This window comes from Cardiocondyla obscurior, linkage group LG11 (genome assembly GCF_019399895.1).
Source record: "Cardiocondyla obscurior isolate alpha-2009 linkage group LG11, Cobs3.1, whole genome shotgun sequence".
Lineage (NCBI taxonomy): Eukaryota > Metazoa > Arthropoda > Insecta > Hymenoptera > Formicidae > Cardiocondyla > Cardiocondyla obscurior.
Window position 1 is genome coordinate 3345800 of NC_091874.1, and position 17548 is coordinate 3363347.

At 39.3% G+C, this 17548-nt stretch overlaps 1 protein-coding gene across 3 annotated transcripts; it reads right to left on the reverse strand.

Annotated features, from left to right (window-relative positions):
- Window positions 1–67: 67 nt before the first annotated feature.
- East (enhanced adult sensory threshold) lies at window positions 68–17532 on the reverse strand. Of its 3 annotated transcripts, none has more exons than XM_070663177.1 (7): window positions 17427–17532; window positions 12086–16468; window positions 11600–11633; window positions 10712–10974; window positions 10395–10565; window positions 9996–10309; window positions 68–9703 (listed from the first exon to the last, which is right to left on the reverse strand). In XM_070663177.1, the coding sequence occupies exons 2-7, from the start codon at window positions 16442–16444 to the stop codon at window positions 7942–7944; spliced, it is 6903 nt and encodes a 2300-aa protein (XP_070519278.1). In that variant the 5' UTR covers window positions 16445–16468; window positions 17427–17532; the 3' UTR covers window positions 68–7941. The 3 variants fall into 3 exon arrangements, with proteins under 3 accessions (XP_070519278.1, XP_070519277.1, XP_070519275.1); XM_070663176.1 differs by having other exon boundaries at window positions 10410–10565; window positions 11558–11633; XM_070663174.1 differs by having other exon boundaries at window positions 11558–11633.
- Window positions 17533–17548: the final 16 nt, after the last annotated feature.

Here is a 17548-nt window from a genome sequence, read left to right on the forward strand (position 1 = left end):
TATAATTATTATCATGTACATTATATAAATCGTAATGGCAGTGGTAATGAAATGGGATGCTGCACACTTTGATGGCTTTTTTGTTCTTTTTATTACTTTTTCATTAAGATTGGCGAATATATACACATACATATATATACACATATATATATGTATATATACATACACACATACACAAATGATGAAGAACTAATAGTATAATAATTATTACGCTTAAAAACTAAATAAACAAAAGATTATTATACTAGCGTTAACGTGTTAATTTAAATAACGTAATAGTAACACCGCGTCTATGTTCTGTTGGTGGCGTGTGTGTGTGTATGCGTATGTGGATGGTGTGTGTGTGTGTGAGCAAGATGAGTCAAGATGCGCGTCAAAAGATGAGAGCTCGAACACAAAAGTCCCCTGCTTCCTCCTCTGTTCTATTTTATCTTAACGTTCGACGCGCTTATCGCGATCCTACTTAGAAATTCTCGACTCACCGATCTCTTTCCGCTTTTTCCTCTCCCAGTCAATGCTCGAATGAAAAAGAACTTGTCGCGAAAAGCGGAAATTATTCCCGTTAACCCTTACCGCCCACCCTCTCCCCTCTCCCCCCCTTTCCCTTTATCATCTGAGATCGTCCTGGTTTAAATCGACAACGGGAAACGATGACAAGTCTCGTGAAGGATCGATACCGAAACACTTGGATGCTGACAGCGCGACGCGATTTAAGATCGCCCACGCGACGACGATGCGTCTATGAACCTAAAAATTCGCCCTTATCACATTTGCAGTAATATTCGTAAAAGTTTCAACTTGTGAAGGCCAACTAAAAACTCGCGTGCGAATTCGAAACGGCTGAATGTATTGGTTTGAATGTCGACCGGGCGACATCAGACGCGAGTAAACGGCGAGATTATCGCAATAATGATTATCATTATTTAAAATAATAAATGGTCTTGATCTTACGTAAAAATATAACGAGATAGATCTCAATATCGCGCTACTAGTGATAAATCTCTATCTTAATAACGATAGATAGATCTTAATTATCATTAAATTATAGCGATCGACTCGATCCCGACCCCCGACCCCCGATGAAAGTTGCCGTCGCATACGAACGTGCTCGCACACATCCTTACGTTTGGGAATAACGGCTCCTAGTCTTTTGATCAATTATTTAAAGAGGATTTCGGTCGCGCAAAGAGCGAACGATCGAAACGAGGCACATCGTGGTCGCGCAAAGACACACCCGAACTTGCGTTCTGCGTTACAAGTGTTGTGCGTTTCGTTACATGACAGTGTACCGCGGCACTGTTTGCGTACTTTCTCGCGATTCCGGAATTACTTTGAGTAACGTAAACGTTATGTCACGAAGAGAAAATAATTGACCGGAGTTTAGTAATTTTTTTTTTTTTTTTTTTTTTATTCTCTCCCTCTCGTTTTTGCGACAGTCGATCGAGTTGACGCGTTCGGCGATTACGCGTTCAATTGAATTGAAAATCGCTTTTGCATATCTATCAATGTGTTCCTCGCACCTTTTGCATTTCACTCATCGAGATACCTAACACAGGGAATACAAGTCCTTTAATCGCGGATCACTTGCAACGTACGTGTGCTGGATACAGCGTCGAAATAGAATCTAGACTGAGACGACTGAGAGACTGCGCTCGATACTCTTGGAACATTTTTGACGAAGAAACGCGAGAGGGAAAAGTCTGCGGAGGTAAGCTTACGTTCGGTATGCAACGAGACAACGAGAGATTGAATTTTCTTTACTCCGGGAGTTCGATGGATACCTATACAAGCGCGAAGACAAGCCCGGCCTAAATAAAATTAGTCCTCGCGACTTTTGGAAACGGCGGACGAGAATGTGGCTCTCGATTTGATCCCGAACGACTTGACTCGATTCCATAATTTCTCCGCTTAGGTCAATCGAGCGGTCGACCGCTTATTTCACTTCCATTCAACGACCGAAACTAAATCTCCGGGTGCATCTTCGAAATCGAGAGTGGAGAACAATGTGTCGGGAAGAGAGGGGCAAGGGGACGGGACGAGCAAGTGCGTTTTCGCTTCGGTCGGCCTTTCCCTTCGTTTTTTTTTTCCGAGGATACTTATCCAAGACAAGAGAAACAAGAGTCGACGAGCCGTGCTATTGCGCGGCGTGTCGTTCTCAACGTGTTTCCGACGTTCACAAACGTGTAATAAAATGTCGTTTTTTTTTTCTCTCGACAGAGAGGTTCAACCTGCCTGAAAAATAGAAAAAAAAAAGAAAAAAAAAGACAGAATAAAAAAGAAAAAAAAAGAAAAGAAAAAAAGAAAGTGCGCGTATATTCGTATTGCTTTATCTTTCGCGTAACGATTATCTGCACGTTTTATCTCTTTACGCACTAGTAAAATATCACTTTTCTGAAAAAATATTCTCGGTCACGCACACGCGCATGCAAAAAACACTGAAATATTTGGCGTGACGCGACGACCTTTCCGTTTTCCATCACATTCGCTTTTGCACTCGCAGTTTCCCTCGAGATCCGCTCTCGTCATCAAGGCCGCGATATTTTTTTTTTTTTCTCTCCGTTTCACTTTTTCCGTGACGAAAGCGCGAAAGCAGGCGTTTGTCGATTCTTAATTATAAGAAATGACGAGCAACGGCAAGACGAGATGTTGTCAGTCGCGCTATTCGATCCATTACAGTTTCTATCGTTCGCAGCCAGCGTTCGTTTTTCGTCATCGAAAAAGTGAAATGACCGATCAACGAATGGATGAAGCTGATGCTATCGTAAGCGATCGATTAACACTCGCGTTTATTATTTTTCTTTCTTTTTTTTTCTCTCTCGACACATCAGTCACATTTGAGCAAACTCGTTGTATATCTCTTTGCAGTATTGCAAATAATTTCTTTCGCAGGGAAAAATTAACCAAAATATAATTAACAACGTTACAGGTAATACATTATTACAAAATAATTTCACACACATTTCTAAGCCTACGAAAAATTGCATTACATGTATATACACAATTATTCATCTCACTCATCGTTCGCCCTCCCTCTCGCTCTTTCTCGTCAGCTTCTCTCTTCGTTATTAAAATATCTCGTTTAATCCTGATATGATTCGTGGTCTATGTAATTACGTATCTCGCGATGAACAATCAAGATATCGCAAGATGTAGCGTCACCTTCATCCATTCGTATCTTCACAACGTTTCCTCGCAAAGATAAACTCAACCCTACGACATTCTCAGGACGTTCATTGACTCTTGGGATAATATGCGATCGGGGACGCCGATCAAACGCCAAATCAATCTGATACTTGAGCAATCGAGAATGGAACGGATAAATAAAATTAGCACTACCACTTTGTCTAAGAGATACGAAATTCATTTGGCCGACGTTTCCACGCGCGGCTGAAAGTTTAGTTTCATCAAGACCCCAAAAAAAACTCTCATTTACGCCAAGGAAGAGATCGGTCGACCGATAATTTAACAAGCGGTCGTCTTTTATGATCGGATTTGTAACATTAAAATAGGAACCGCGATAGGGAGCTACTTCTAGTCTCATTTTCATCGGGCTAATCCCGCGTATGATCTCGTCTCAATCGATCTCTCAATGGATGTTACGTAAAGTGGTTAAATAATAAATAAAGGATTATCGTTACGGGCCGACGCTTACAGGGATCGGTCGGGGCAGCCAAGAGTCAAAATCGTCCGTTCGACACGCATTTACAATAATTACATTTTCTGCCATCAGAAAAATAGAACTCTTAAAACTTAAACTCAGTTCTTGTTCGTTCGTGATCCGCAAATTCTTACGCTCCTCGTCCGTCGCGTCTCACGCGCGATGGACGCGACGGATGCCACGCCGAGTGGAGTGTGCCGTGAATATGAGATGCGTGCAAATCGAGTTTACTTGTAATCGGTAGATTCTTGAGCGTCCCGAGTAAATAGGAATTTAGAATTGCCGCGGGCACACGTCGCCAAAATCGTCGCGGTGAGCGACGATTTTTCTTCGGTGGCCCTGCCTTCAAGAATTGATTTCTATTCGCGAATAAATCAATGAACGATAAGAAAAATACCAAAAACTTATACGTGCGATAAAATGTAAAAGAAATTTTGTCATGTTTTTGAAAGTTGATTTAATATAGCACACAAATAAATTTTTTTTTCTTTTTAATAACGAGTATTTTTCTCTACTCCGGTCGTTTGCACGTCGATAAAAATTGTAGAAGATCGAATACGTTTGCATTAATATTTCATCAATATTTTGCAAGACGAGTAATGCTATTACAAATAAAAATTAAAAAAAAAAAAAAAAAATCTTATTGCCTATAATATTTCCTAATATTATTGAATATTATATGAAATTTTATATTGCAAGAGCTTGTCCAAGTATTAAACACAATATGAAAGATAATTTAATAATCAAATCAATAAAAAATCAAAAGAAAAAATTAAATTTGTTGAACGTAATGCAATAGTTACTGTAATCTTTCATAATTTTTCCACCGCTAACGCAATACAAAATTATACTTTGCATTTGGTTCATTTTACCATACAATTACATATATGCCACATTCATATTTTTTTTCTTTTCTTTCTTTCTTTTTTTTTGTTTTTTGGTTTTTTTTTTGCGACACACTCCATCACGACTTAATTTGTGATTTCGAAGATCTTGCACGAGATAACAATACTTATATTCGTCATCACTATATTGCCAGTGATTTGCCGCCAGTGACTTTTTTCTTTAGTTAGATATACATATATTCATATATGTATAGGTATATCAAAAATATCCTTAATAAAATAAAGTATTTTTATATATATGTATATATATAACGTACCGTGTCGTACTTTTCTTTATCTTATAGCATATTATGTCTGCTATTACATATATATGTATATATAACCAATATACATATATTATATACCTATGCTTTTTTTATTAGTACAATTTGCACGCAATCGCGTGCGTTTATTAAATGTGTTTTGTGTCTTACGCACGAGTGTGCATGCACGAGTACGCGCCAAGTATGTGTGTACACGCGTCGATTAATTACGCATATTGAATATTCTTTTTTTTTTTTTTTTGCGATACATTGGATACTTTATCTCGCGTGTTGATACTTGCTTAGGGTATATCTACACACACACACAGTTCTTCAGTTTTTAAAAAGAATATCTATGTACATTGAATTGGGAGGAATCGCTTTCTGAACAGATGCATGATTCTCTTGCACAGAATTGGTTTTGCAACTTTATGAAAATCTGTAACATATGTAACAATTGGATGTACCATTACCGTTTCAAACAAATGATGTCATAGAAAAGCAATAAAGTAGTAAAATTATAACATCAAAAACAAGTGTCGTAGAAATATATCTCGATTTCCAAGTTAATTAAACTAATGATCAGATAGTTATATTGCATTTGCTAAACTTGCAAATTTAATTCATCATTAAAATAATAGCAACGATTGTATTGTTATATGTAAGTTAATCCAACGATTAAATAACGCATACAAGATTCAAGAAATTTTGTGAGATAATTGATAAACAAACGTGTAAATTTATACTTCTTTCTATGATCCAAGCGCAAATAGAAATGCGTCAAATTTAGCAAGCGTGTTGAACATTCTGATTCATCTATTTAGATAAAGAAATATATGAATGATTTTAAAATAATAGCAGGCAATAGTAATTGGAATAATCTGTGCTAGCAATAATAATAAATATTTTTTTACAAAGAAAAGAGACACAGTAACACGTTATCAACGATAGTTTAAAAGCACCATCTCGCAGTTGTTTCGCATAATGAAAATGCTTTTTCCCAACTGTTTGATAGAAATTGTGCGAAGAGAATCTCGCATGTTATATAGTAGGAAGGTGGAGTGAAGTGAAGTGAAGTGAATTGGAGTAAAGTATAAAGTAAAGTGACGTGGCGTGGCGATGATGCGCGTTCAATCTCAAATGTTGAATGATAAATGTACGCAAGAAGAAACGCGCGAAACGAGAAAATCTTCGCAGTCTCACGCGCAACATCTCGATCGTCGATTCTTACCGTTCGATCGTCCGCAATTCTACAAACGAGTTGGACGTTTCAACTCTTCGTAATTATTTATTATATATATATATTATATATATATTATATATATATATTATATATATATTATATATATATATTATATATATATATATATATATATATATATATATTTATATATAATGTACTATCTTGGTCTATATATACAATGCATAATGATAGTAACGTAATAAATAAGCTCAATAAGAATGTTAAGTCTACGTTCACTTTGCGTGTATTCGTCTCTCTTAAGCTTGACATTTTGAAATAAACGTCTTTTCGAAACTAATTGTTATTTAATTATTTGTTTTTACGATCTTGTCATTACGCTCCTAAAGATCGAGCAGGCCAATGTTAGATAATGTACATTTGTTCAAGTCCCGCAAACACCCAAAAAGATTTTTACGTAGATAAAATATAGTGACTTGCAGCATGCAAGCACGTGTATAGCTGGTATGTGATTGCCGCGTAACCATGTCCAATTCTCTCTTTAAACGCGGTAAGAGGAACGAACTACCGATAACAATCATTCAACCGGACAAGATTCGATATATATTTTCCTTGCACTCTTTCCCACCCAGATTCCTTTCCAAAAAAATAAAAAAAATAATAAAAAAAAAATAGATATGTTGATATGAAATACGCCGAGCAAGGAAAAAAAAATCAAATAAAAGCGGGAAAATTGTGTAAAATAATCTTTACAATTGAAATTCTTTCGCATGATAAATCATAAAGGAGTCTTTTCATCTAATACACACATTTCCTCGTACGCTTCTAATTAACTAAATATAAGAGAAAGAGGAAAATACGCAAGCTGTATGTTTAAATTAAAATCGACGCAATGCTGTTAAAATAATTCTTTCTACGTATAGTGTAGAGCATTCAGTAAATCGATGGTGTAGCCGGTGGTAAGGAAGTGATCCCTCGTGAGAAAAAACCGAATAAAACTATTAAAATTTCTGATTACGGAAAGAAATATTTTCAATGAACATTTGAGAAAGAATTTTTAATATGAATGTGCATGTACCTTTAATTTAACCGTATTGGAAAATAGTTGCAAGCGACAGCTTCTATTAAAAAGAGCCTTCTGTTTGGGGAATCGCCTTCTAAATCATGGTCCCCAACACCTTCTGTAATAAAAGATATTCTAGAAATCTGTAAATTTTGAATTTACTCCGTTCGTATTGTCACTGCAAGCTTCGGCCATCATCGATCTTTCTTCACGAAAGAACACTACGGATTGTACCAATATACATTTAGAGATTCGCGGCGTACGCGGTGTACCTACGCGGAATATCGCGTTGGGAATCTCATATGCATAATTATTACGTAATTAATGTAACAGTTACAAACTAACGGTTTCTCTCGCTCACTTCCTGTCCATTTTAGGCACTTTCCGTGGAAACAGCATTGTTAAACACGTTTTTCGTTAATGCATTTCATAGCGAAACTTTGGTTGTTAATATATGTATAATATCGTTAGAATAAAAGTGTTTCATTTTGCTCGAATTATATCCTACTAATCTATCTACAAGTGTATGATCACGGTCGATGCAACAAGTATATATAGTTTGTCTCGTCTTAATTGTAATGTAAAATCAATGTATTATTTGAGCGTTCAGGCTCAGTAAGTGCATATCACGATGCGCTTACATAAGGCAAAAATTGCTCTCAGAGCATTAATCATAATCGTCATCATCCTGCTTCGTTTTGGCGACAATTTCAAGAGTTGATCGATATTAATGCGTAAAAAGGCGTATAAGTAGAATCTTATACAATCGATCTTCGTTCATCCTCATCGGATGCATTTTCTCCTTTAGAAGAAGAAACGAGAAAAAAAGAAGAGACAGCTGCGTATACAACGTCTACTTACATCTCTTATTTTCATTTTTCAACAGATCTCGTGATGGTTTGTGGTATTACCGTCAAAGATTTCGGGATTTTCGGCAAAATCGGAATCGGATGGCTCGTCGATGACGTCGGCTTGGTTGTTACCTGGATCGACTTGGGTAAATTGAGGCTGTGAAGAATATTTTGGCCAGCTGTCGAACTGTTTTCATTCGCGCAAGTAGCGGAACGCGTAATGTCGCATATTAGTGGCTCAAAATCACCGCGGCTTTGGCGATTCAGCATCTCTTGCTGCATTAAGAGGTGCCTGTGAAACTGTTGGTTATGGCCGGAAACGACAAGCTGCGTCTTTTGGTATTGCGATCTTCCACTAGTCGACGACCCGTTATTCGTGCCAACGGGTTTGTCGCTTAATTTCTGTCGTTTGAACGTTGGCATTCGCTTCACGTCCGCCTCGCTTAATTGAAACACCTTGCCGCTGCTGCCATAAACGGAGGGCAAACTGTGGTCTCTTCGTTTGACACCGCCACTACCGTTTGTCGTCGCGGTAGTACCACCATTTCCATTGCCATTGCCATTGCTATTACCACTGGCACTAACACTGCCGCCACTGCCACCGCTATTGCCGCTACTATTGCTACCGTTACTGCCGCCGCCGCCACCGCCGCCGCTGCCGCTGCCGCTACCGCTACCGCTAGTAGATGGTAAACTCAATCGTTGCAAATTCGGAGGCGATTTTTTTATAATTGATACCCCCGAGGTAAGTTTGAGCATCCGTGGTGGGTTTACTTTGGCCGAATGCGATAACGAGGCACCGGAATTTCCGCCGCTAGTGGACGGTCTGGACATCAAACTTGTACCGGGTATGGAAAGTCTGTCTTTCTCTAACATATAGCCACCACTCAAACGGCGAGAATTACTATACTCTGTCGCAATCGGTTCCATTATAGGTTCATCCATTTTCTCCGGACCTTCGTACGATATCAATCTATTTTGCACTGATGTAGAATAGTTGATGGCATTCCGCGAGGCATTTGGCGCTAATATCAGATCGCCGGCTCGGTAATATTTCTCCAGGAGGATTAAATGTCGCAGGAAGGAACTTTGATTACCGTACGGTCGTTGCAACTGCTGCCAAAGCTGCTTAGTCTCGCGATCATACTGGATCATCGTCGCGCATTTCTCCCATCCTTGCGGCGTGACTTCGCGTACATTTTGAAATTCAATATTTACGTGAAGATTCATCTCCTCCTCGCCCGGAAAGAGCGTGCGCACGCTTATGGAGGGATTTGCACCAAGTCTCTGCACCACGGGTGTTATATCATTGTTACTGTTGGTACTAACCCTGGATCTTTTTGGCAATCGCGTCAAGGTAACTTCATCCATCCCGAATGTCATACCGTTCGCCAATACGCCATCGCATAGAGAAGAGATGGACGTGCCTGGCGCGTATGTGTGCATATCGAGAATTTTACGCTTTTTTAAATTTTCTACAGTGCTGTCGAGATAATGCATATCCATACTACCGTTTTCGTCGTTGATCGACTTGGAGCCACGACTCTCGTTACCCATCTCAGAGCTGCATCCCATCGGATTATCATTCTTGGTCGGTTCCGGCGTTGATTTCTCCGACGTACCACTCGTGCACTCCGGAGATTTTGTGCTTCCGTTTTTGGGTTGTAAATTCTTGATATTCTTTTTGGTCTTCTTGTCCTTAGTTTGATTCGCTTGATTTACCTGTTGCGATGAATCTTCGTCTTCGTCATCGATCACTTTAATTCCGAGATTATGGAGAACCCTGTATGTTGAAAAGCACTCCTAGTCAGTTTCTTTCGTTTTATTTTTTTAAACCTCACATTAATCGTAATTTATTAAAAGTAAAAATAATTTAAAAGTTTTTTTTTCTATTTGTAAAATAATGTGATATTCAAATAACAAAGATTTTATTTTAAAATAAATCTTGTAGATTTTTAAAATTGTGATATATCTTATTTATATTCTATACAAATAACGTAGGGTTAATTTTTATATTCGCTATATGAGTGAAGATCCTTTTAAAATCATAAATGTTTGTGGTTATGTATACTCACCGCTTTCGATAACTCTTAAAGAAACTCCTGTGACCTGTACTCATATTCTCGAGTTCCTTATATTTCAGTTGCAGTTGAGTAAAATAACGACACAGCTTGCATACAAACGTGCCAACTGCTAGTAAGACGGGAATTCCTTGTACACCGAGCAGGTGATTCAAATCGTCGATTTCTGCGCTAATCACCGGGTGAGTGTGTTGTCGAGTAAGTCGACGTTTGCAGAGCGCGCACATCAAGAAGCGCCCGACTTTTTCGTAATGATTAACGCAGAATGACATCGTGGTGTGCTGACTCGAGTCCCAGTCTATATCGACCTATAATAATATTTTTCATGTACATGCGTAAACGACATGTCATTCATCACTAAAATAATATCGCTAGATACGCAAAAAAAATTACATTACGCATATTAACCTGATTCTGCAGGCCATTTCTTATTTTAAGCAGCCAACGTCGTTTAACATGATGCCGCGCAGGATCACGACATTCGTGAGCAGAACACTTGGACACCATCAATTGCCTATGCTGTTTTGGCGGTTTTTGTTGCATATTTGTCGGACTAGTGTTAGCCTAAAAAAACAAAGTTTTACGTAAGTTTTCACATGTAGTTAGAAATAACATAATTATATATTTAATTATTTTGTAATTTAAGTATAATTAAATAAAAAATATAAAATGCATATATCATAATCATTATATCGAGAAAACGAGCCAACCTTTCTATCAACATGACGATAGCAAGCGTCACAAAGACATGAATCCTTTGTAAGATGTCTTTCTATATTCAAGATTTTTTTGCGCCTCTCATCAGATTTTATTTGAGCCAGATGCATTGGAGTATCTAAAGAACCAAATTTTCCAAAGCAATAGCAGCATACATCAGCGCACACACGCCCAGGATGAATAGAAAAAGAGGATGATTTTTCTGGAATAACAAGCGACTGACGATCCTTAGGCGCAGCTTCCTCATTGTCATCATCTACAATAATAAAATTGACGAGTTAGACAATGTTTTACCGTGTGTTGCATTTTTAAAAATATTTCCTATGACTTTGTCGATACGAAGACATTAGTGAGAATACAGGAGTTAATAAGTAATTTAATTTGAAAAGCAAACAAGGCAAAAAACTGGCGCATGCATTGTTAGAAAAAAAGTCAGCCTAGAATGTGTATACAGGTTTTGGAACAAGTGGTCTGAAAAATAAATGTTACAAATATATTTTATATTAAATTATAAAAATGAGAAAAATATGAACATTTTGTAATTAAGCCATATACCATATGCTATATTGAAAATTTTAAGTAGCGTTTTTTTTTTGCTTTTTGCACATAATAATATTTTAAAGATAATTTTTAAAATAAGATAAGAACGTTAATGATTTTTATTTTGATTATTCTAATGTATGAAATAAAAACCCAAAATGAAATTATAACTCGTTATGCTACACTAATCTAAATAATCATCTTAACTTAAAATAAAGGGAAGTGTGAGATTTTTAGATAAGTAATTAGGGAAAAAGTGAGATTATCAACAATTTAGTTATTCCCGCAACCAGGATTACCGCAAGAATGTCTGTGGTTAGTAGTGAACTTTCGGTTCGCACCAGAGCTGCTATCTCCCAAACCACTGGTTCCAAACTGAAAAAAAAAAGAAACAAAATATAACTGGAATGATAAAAAACACATCAAATTATAACTCATTAGCTTACTATTTAAAATTTAAAATTATTATTTATTTTGTTGTTTTTTTTTTATGCACAAAGCTAAAACGGAAGTCTTTAATTCATTAACCACGTTATAAAGAACGCACGTCTTAACACGTGCACATAAATTAAGAATGCACATATAAAAATAGCACATAGTTCATATACTAAGAACTTGTTTTTAATGTAATAATTCAATACAATTAAAGTCAAAGTTTTAAAAATCAAATTAAAAAACGAAAATAACTTTAAAAAAATTAATAATTACATTTTTTATTGCTAAAGACAAAAGAACAAAAAAAAATACAATAAACGGGACAAAAAAAATTTGTATAATAAGCAAATAAGTTACATTATTTAACAAACGAAAAAAATTTCAATTCTTACCTCCTTTTGAATGGTGTAGAACTCGGGTGAATCACCCTCTCCATCTCCTCGTCCTTGTTGCTTGAGAATCATTTTCAATGGAGATCGTGATCCTCGCTTATCCTTGTCCTTCTCCTTTTCCTTTTGCGATACTCTAATGATCGTTTTCAAAGTACCTGTGGATGACGTCTGTTCCTTCTTTGTCTTTTGTTGATTTAGTCTTTTCGCGGCCTGTTCCAGAGATTCGAGTCCCAGCATTCGCATAATCGATTCTTTCCTTTCTTTATCTTCAGGCGTTTCCAGAATCTTTGGCGTACCACTGTTGAACGATTCACCGGACGTAGACGTCTCGTCAGAATCTTTGTGCGCGAGCTCTGGCGTTTTCAGAGTTTTGCGCTCGTTCTCCAAAATATCTATATTGCCAACTGTCTGTTGCGAGACGTGATTCTCGGATAGATTTCGCGAGAGTTGTCGCTTTTCGCTCTTCCCGGTTTTCGCGCCGACGAGCGTTATATCGTTTTCAGATTTGCTGCGCAAGTTAGGATCCTTGTCGATCTTATCTAAATCATCTTGTCCGCTCTGTTCAAAGAATCCATGAAAACGGTTCGTGTGCTCAACGCTGGCATCTACGTCGGCATCAACGTTAGAGGTAACGTTAACGCTGGCATTAGCGCTAGCTCTATCGTTGTCATTGGCGTCGGCGCTGGCGGTGGTCCTGACGCTGTCGTACTTACTCAAAAATGATCTGTTATTCTCGTTGATTTTAGCAACCTCGTTGTCCAACAGAGTCTCTTCTTTATTTTGCTGATCGGATTTTCGCAAATCTCGCTTTATACGCTTGGTTTTCGAGCTACCGGGCAATTGCGACGATTCTTCTTTGCGTTTTTTCGTTTCTCTACCGCGACGGCCACGAGCTTGAGGTTCGAGTTCGCCGACGTCGAGTTCTAAGTTGATGTTTAACGTATCGTTTTCACTTTCCGTCTTTTGAGAACTTTCGACGCTAGCTGTATCATCCACCGAGCTCTGTACGATCTCATCAGTGTCGCTATGGTGACTCGAAGTCGGTGTCTTTTGTACTGTATTACCTTCCTCTATTTTGTTGCTTTTTACATTATCGGTCGCGGATTCTCGGCTGCGCGACGATGTTTGCCTGTTTTCAGTCTTCCTCTGCTTGTCGCGAGTTCGTAATACCCTCCTGTTTTTCTCATTTTTCCGCTCATCAGGCCCTTTATTATCTGAGGATTTATTGCTTTGATCAACCATTAGAGCAGCTTCATTGTGACCTGATTTTTGCTCGGAAATATTCTCATCAATATTTGATATAACGTTAGATTGATTTAATTCTTTATTATTACTATCGTGATCGAGCTCTTTAGTCTCATCGGTCAATCGATCAGAAGTGCAATGCACGGATGAAGAATTTTCAGAGCTACCTTCATTATTCGAATCACAGTTTAGAGCAATTGGTACGTGTAGCAAATTATTATTAACTTTTGAACGTCTTCCGCTTTGCGATATTTTACAAGACGCTTCATTCTCTCGTAACGTTTCAGTTGTGTCAGTGGGCTTACCTTCTACGTAACCGCTCGATGTTTCGTTTGTGTCGCTAACAGTTGGTCCTAATGGCGTGGAACGTTCGTTGCAGTCGTCAGATCCCTCTTGATTATTACTTTGTATCTCTCGATCTTTATCCAATATTTTTGCGTCTGAAATCGCATCTTTACTCTGTGCCGTCTCATTTGTAATATGTGGTAGTGATGTGGCAAAATCATCTTCCGCTACTAATTTTTCTACCTCACGAGATATACTTTCCAATGTTTCCGCTTCTTCCGAGTTACTCGCAATGTTCAGAGAGATTTCATTTTCGAAAGAAAAAGGAGATCCCGTTGTTGCTCCCGTTTGTACACGTTCTTCCATAAATTCTTCCTCCGCTTGCTCAGAAGACATCGATGCAGATAATGACAAAGCTTTCGCATTATCGTCCGAAAGCTGATCTGTTTCTTCGCTCGTAGATTTTTGTTCGTCCAAAGCATTTTCCACGTTGTCCGATTTCGGGACCGTTTTATTTGGCGTTCTATTCGATTTTCTCGTTTCGTTATTACTGGCATTATCCGAACTTTTATCGTTGATTCTCGAGGATTTTCTCGTAATCTTTTTATTTTCGTCCAATATCTTCGGCTCATTACCACTGACGTTGACTAAGACGCCGCTGAAAGCACTACAACCAACATTCTTTTCTTCTGATTCGGCCATATTTTTGTAAGATTGTTGCGTAGCATTATTATTATTAATATTTATATTACATGTAGATTCGCAAGTACTATGTACATCATTAATTCTGTCGTTATCAGAGGCTTTGTTCTCTTGGACGTTCTGCGAATGTGTTTCTGCTTCCCCGATATCAAAGTTGACTAGTTTCTTCTCGATCTCTTTGGCAGTATCGGCCACTCTTGGTACTGAATTTTCAGAATTATCTGACGCTTCATTTCTTGAAACATTGGATTTGTCTTCATCTGCATTATCCTCCAGTCCCATTTTTTGAGACTCTGTGCTAAGCGGCGCGACAATTTCTTCAGTCTCGGGTATTTCGAAATTTTTATTTAATCCAAGATTTTTTTCCGAGCCAAAAATCTTGTTTTTAATGGAATTTGCGATATTTGTTTTTATGCTTTCAATCATTTGATCTATATCCGATTTTGAATTACCGTCCGATTTATCCGTATTGTAAAAAGAATTAACCGTTTTATTTACGTCTACGTTTAAACTGCTTCTTCGGCCTTTAGATTTGTCTGAAAATTTAGCTAAAACATTGTCCTTTTTTATTTGCTCAAAATTATTAAATCTTTTTGAATCCTCTTGCGTTTCCGTATTCTTGGGTGTTATTCGTGTGTCTTCGGTTTTAACATCGTCGTCTCTTGTAGTCTCGCACTCGGTAGTTTTAGCTTTGGTCTTGGAACGTAGTGTCGGCCCAGTCTCGCCCGTCCTGTCTGAGCGATCGCTATTATTGTTGTTCTCCATCTCTAATCCGGTCTCGATATCCTCGTCGAAATTAGACGCTCTATCCTTAGAACAAATCTCCTCTTTGTTCGATGCTACAATACTTTGAGATTCATTACTGCCAGGATCTGAAAAACCAGAGTCTATATTTATATTACAATCCGAGATGTGTTCCATTAAATTATCCGAGGTAAGAGGTCCATCCGAATATAGCCTGTGCCGCTTTTTCGAATCGTTATCTACAAAATTTCCCAAATCCGATAAGTGACGCTGCTTTCCATTTCGCAAGCTCCTTTGAGACGTTTGATCAGCATAACCGACTTTCGATCTTTTTCTTAATTGAATAGCATTCTGATAGTGAAATCCCTGTTCCGTCTCTACGGACTCTCCATCCGATGTAGCTTTGGTGTCGTCGGCATCAGATTCCTTTTTTATCTCGATATCGCAAGCGATATTTCCTTCTACCAACATTTTCTTACTCCTCGTCACCTTCCCTTCCGTCTTGTCTAGTGTAACGTTTTGCTGGCCTTCAATCTCGGAGTCGCTCAACATTGAAGCAATGACTTCGTCAATAGTAAGATCGATAGAATTCTTGTTGTCTAAAGCCGCCTTTGAAATTTTTTCAATGCTAGAATTGTTTCTTGCACTGCTACCGCAATCTAATTCCTTACTCTTCCGGCCTTTTCCGCCCTTGTTATCAGCCTCGGTAATCTTTACGAAACCGGCGCTGTTCTTCTTCAAGTTCGTCGTTACCTTTACCGTTTTGGCACTCTTGGACAAAGTATCAGGGCTTTCCGTCGTTTTGCCTTTTCTGCCAAATTTCGGACTGACTTTCGTGGATGTAGTACTGGCCTCTTCCTTACTTTGAACGTCAGATTTGGTCTTTTTGATCCTGAGATTACTCTTGGCACTTTTACTTGGTGTTTCAGTTCCTCTACCTTCGTTGTCCCCGTTATTCGCTTGATTTTCTGAAGCTTTCAAAGCGGCGTCCACTGCCTTAACAGTTGATTCTTCCGACTGCCTAGCTTTCTTGGCACCTTTGGGGCCCCTCTTGACGTCAGGAGCTACCCTGTGTATATCCTTATTCGTCACTTTCTTGGTAACCTTGGACTTGATAAGATTTGCCTTGGCTGCTCGTATTTTCTGTTTGCGTTTCAGATTTTTAAGGGCTTTTCTACGTGGCAAGCTCGCCTCTAGTTTAACAGGAAGTTGACTACCTGTCGCTACGGTATCAAAAATCTCTTGCGCAAGCTGCTGTTGCTTTATATGTGGCAATGACTTGCCTTTCTTACTTTTGACCTCATTGGATGGCAAGACGGGATCGTTACTCGCCTTCTGTTTCGATTTGGAAGGCGCTAAGGGTTTCTTTTCCCTGGATGCCATCTCACTTCCACCCACATTGGGCTCCTGCAACGTTATTTATTTTTTCTGAACGACTGTCAACATTTGCAGAAAATATTGCAACAACCGCTATATAAATGCTCGAATATAATTACTATCGGTAAACGATCTCGTTTAAGGAAGAAGGAAAACTCGAAAAGCCATTGACAATAAAAAGTAATTAATAAATAAATAAAAAAATTTGGCGCAAATATATCGCTCGTTAAAAGACTCGATCGCGTGGTATTATGGAAGGTAGCTACGCGAGTGTCTAACACTTGCGAGTATCGCGTGGAAAGATAAACTAGGATGTAAAAGTAAAATGGCGAGTCAAAAAACCACGTTTTGCAACGCAAGGAGTAGTAGCAGCAGTAGCGCGCGCGTTCGCTCGCTCGCTCGTTCTCGTGCGCGCGATACCATTTCGCGGTGCGAAACGCACGATTTGGCGAGGCACCGCGATCAACGAGGGGCCGCGAGAGCGCATCTCTCCCGTCGCGAAAGGGTAACGGGGAGCGAGAAAGGTTTGCGGCGTCCCGAGCCGCGAGCGGGCCTTCGCGAACGGCGAGCCAGAGCAGGGTTGATAGATGCGGCCCTGGTGAGCAGAAAAATTACGTGACAAACTTTGCGCTAGCACACGGATGCACGGAGCGCCTCGCAGCTTACAGCCTCGCTCGCTGCGCTCGCCACTCCGCCGCGCCGTGCCGCGATGAAATATTTCGCGCGATATCTCGGCTCGCACTGCTCTGATCGCGACGATTCCACGCTCGCGAGAAAGAGCGCGTCATACGGGAACTGTCGAGCCGCGAAATCGGGCCCGGGCGTGCCGGGAAGGCCGCGTAATCGTCCGCGAGAAACGCTCGTGAAAAAATCGCCACGAATAAACAAAAGGTCGGCGGCTCGGGCTTTCGAGCTGGCGGCGCGACGCGACGGGCACGCGGCGACCCACGATCGCTAGACCACACGCTCGCCTCGCAACGGCACTCACCTTGGGGATCGAAAATCCTGTCGTAGGTCCGTGATGATCGTGAAAGAACGCGGGCCAGCAATCCCCGTGGAAAGGACAGTCCCGTTGCAGGGTGTCTATGCGCCGTCCCACTGTTTCCCGGC

What these genes read in the sequence shown, in the direction of transcription:
- East (XM_070663174.1), bottom strand. Translation starts at nt 16,444, where the DNA reads ATGGCATCCAGGGAAAAGAAACCCTTAGCGCCTTCCAAATCGAAACAG. An exon ending in ATCGTCATGTTGATAGAAAG is followed by an intron (nt 10,566 to 10,711) that starts GTTGGCTCGTTT and finishes TTGTTTTTTTAG; the next exon opens with GCTAACACTAGTCCGACAAA. An exon ending in TTTAAGAGTTATCGAAAGCG is followed by an intron (nt 9,704 to 9,995) that starts GTGAGTATACAT and finishes TTCAACATACAG; the next exon opens with GGTTCTCCATAATCTCGGAA.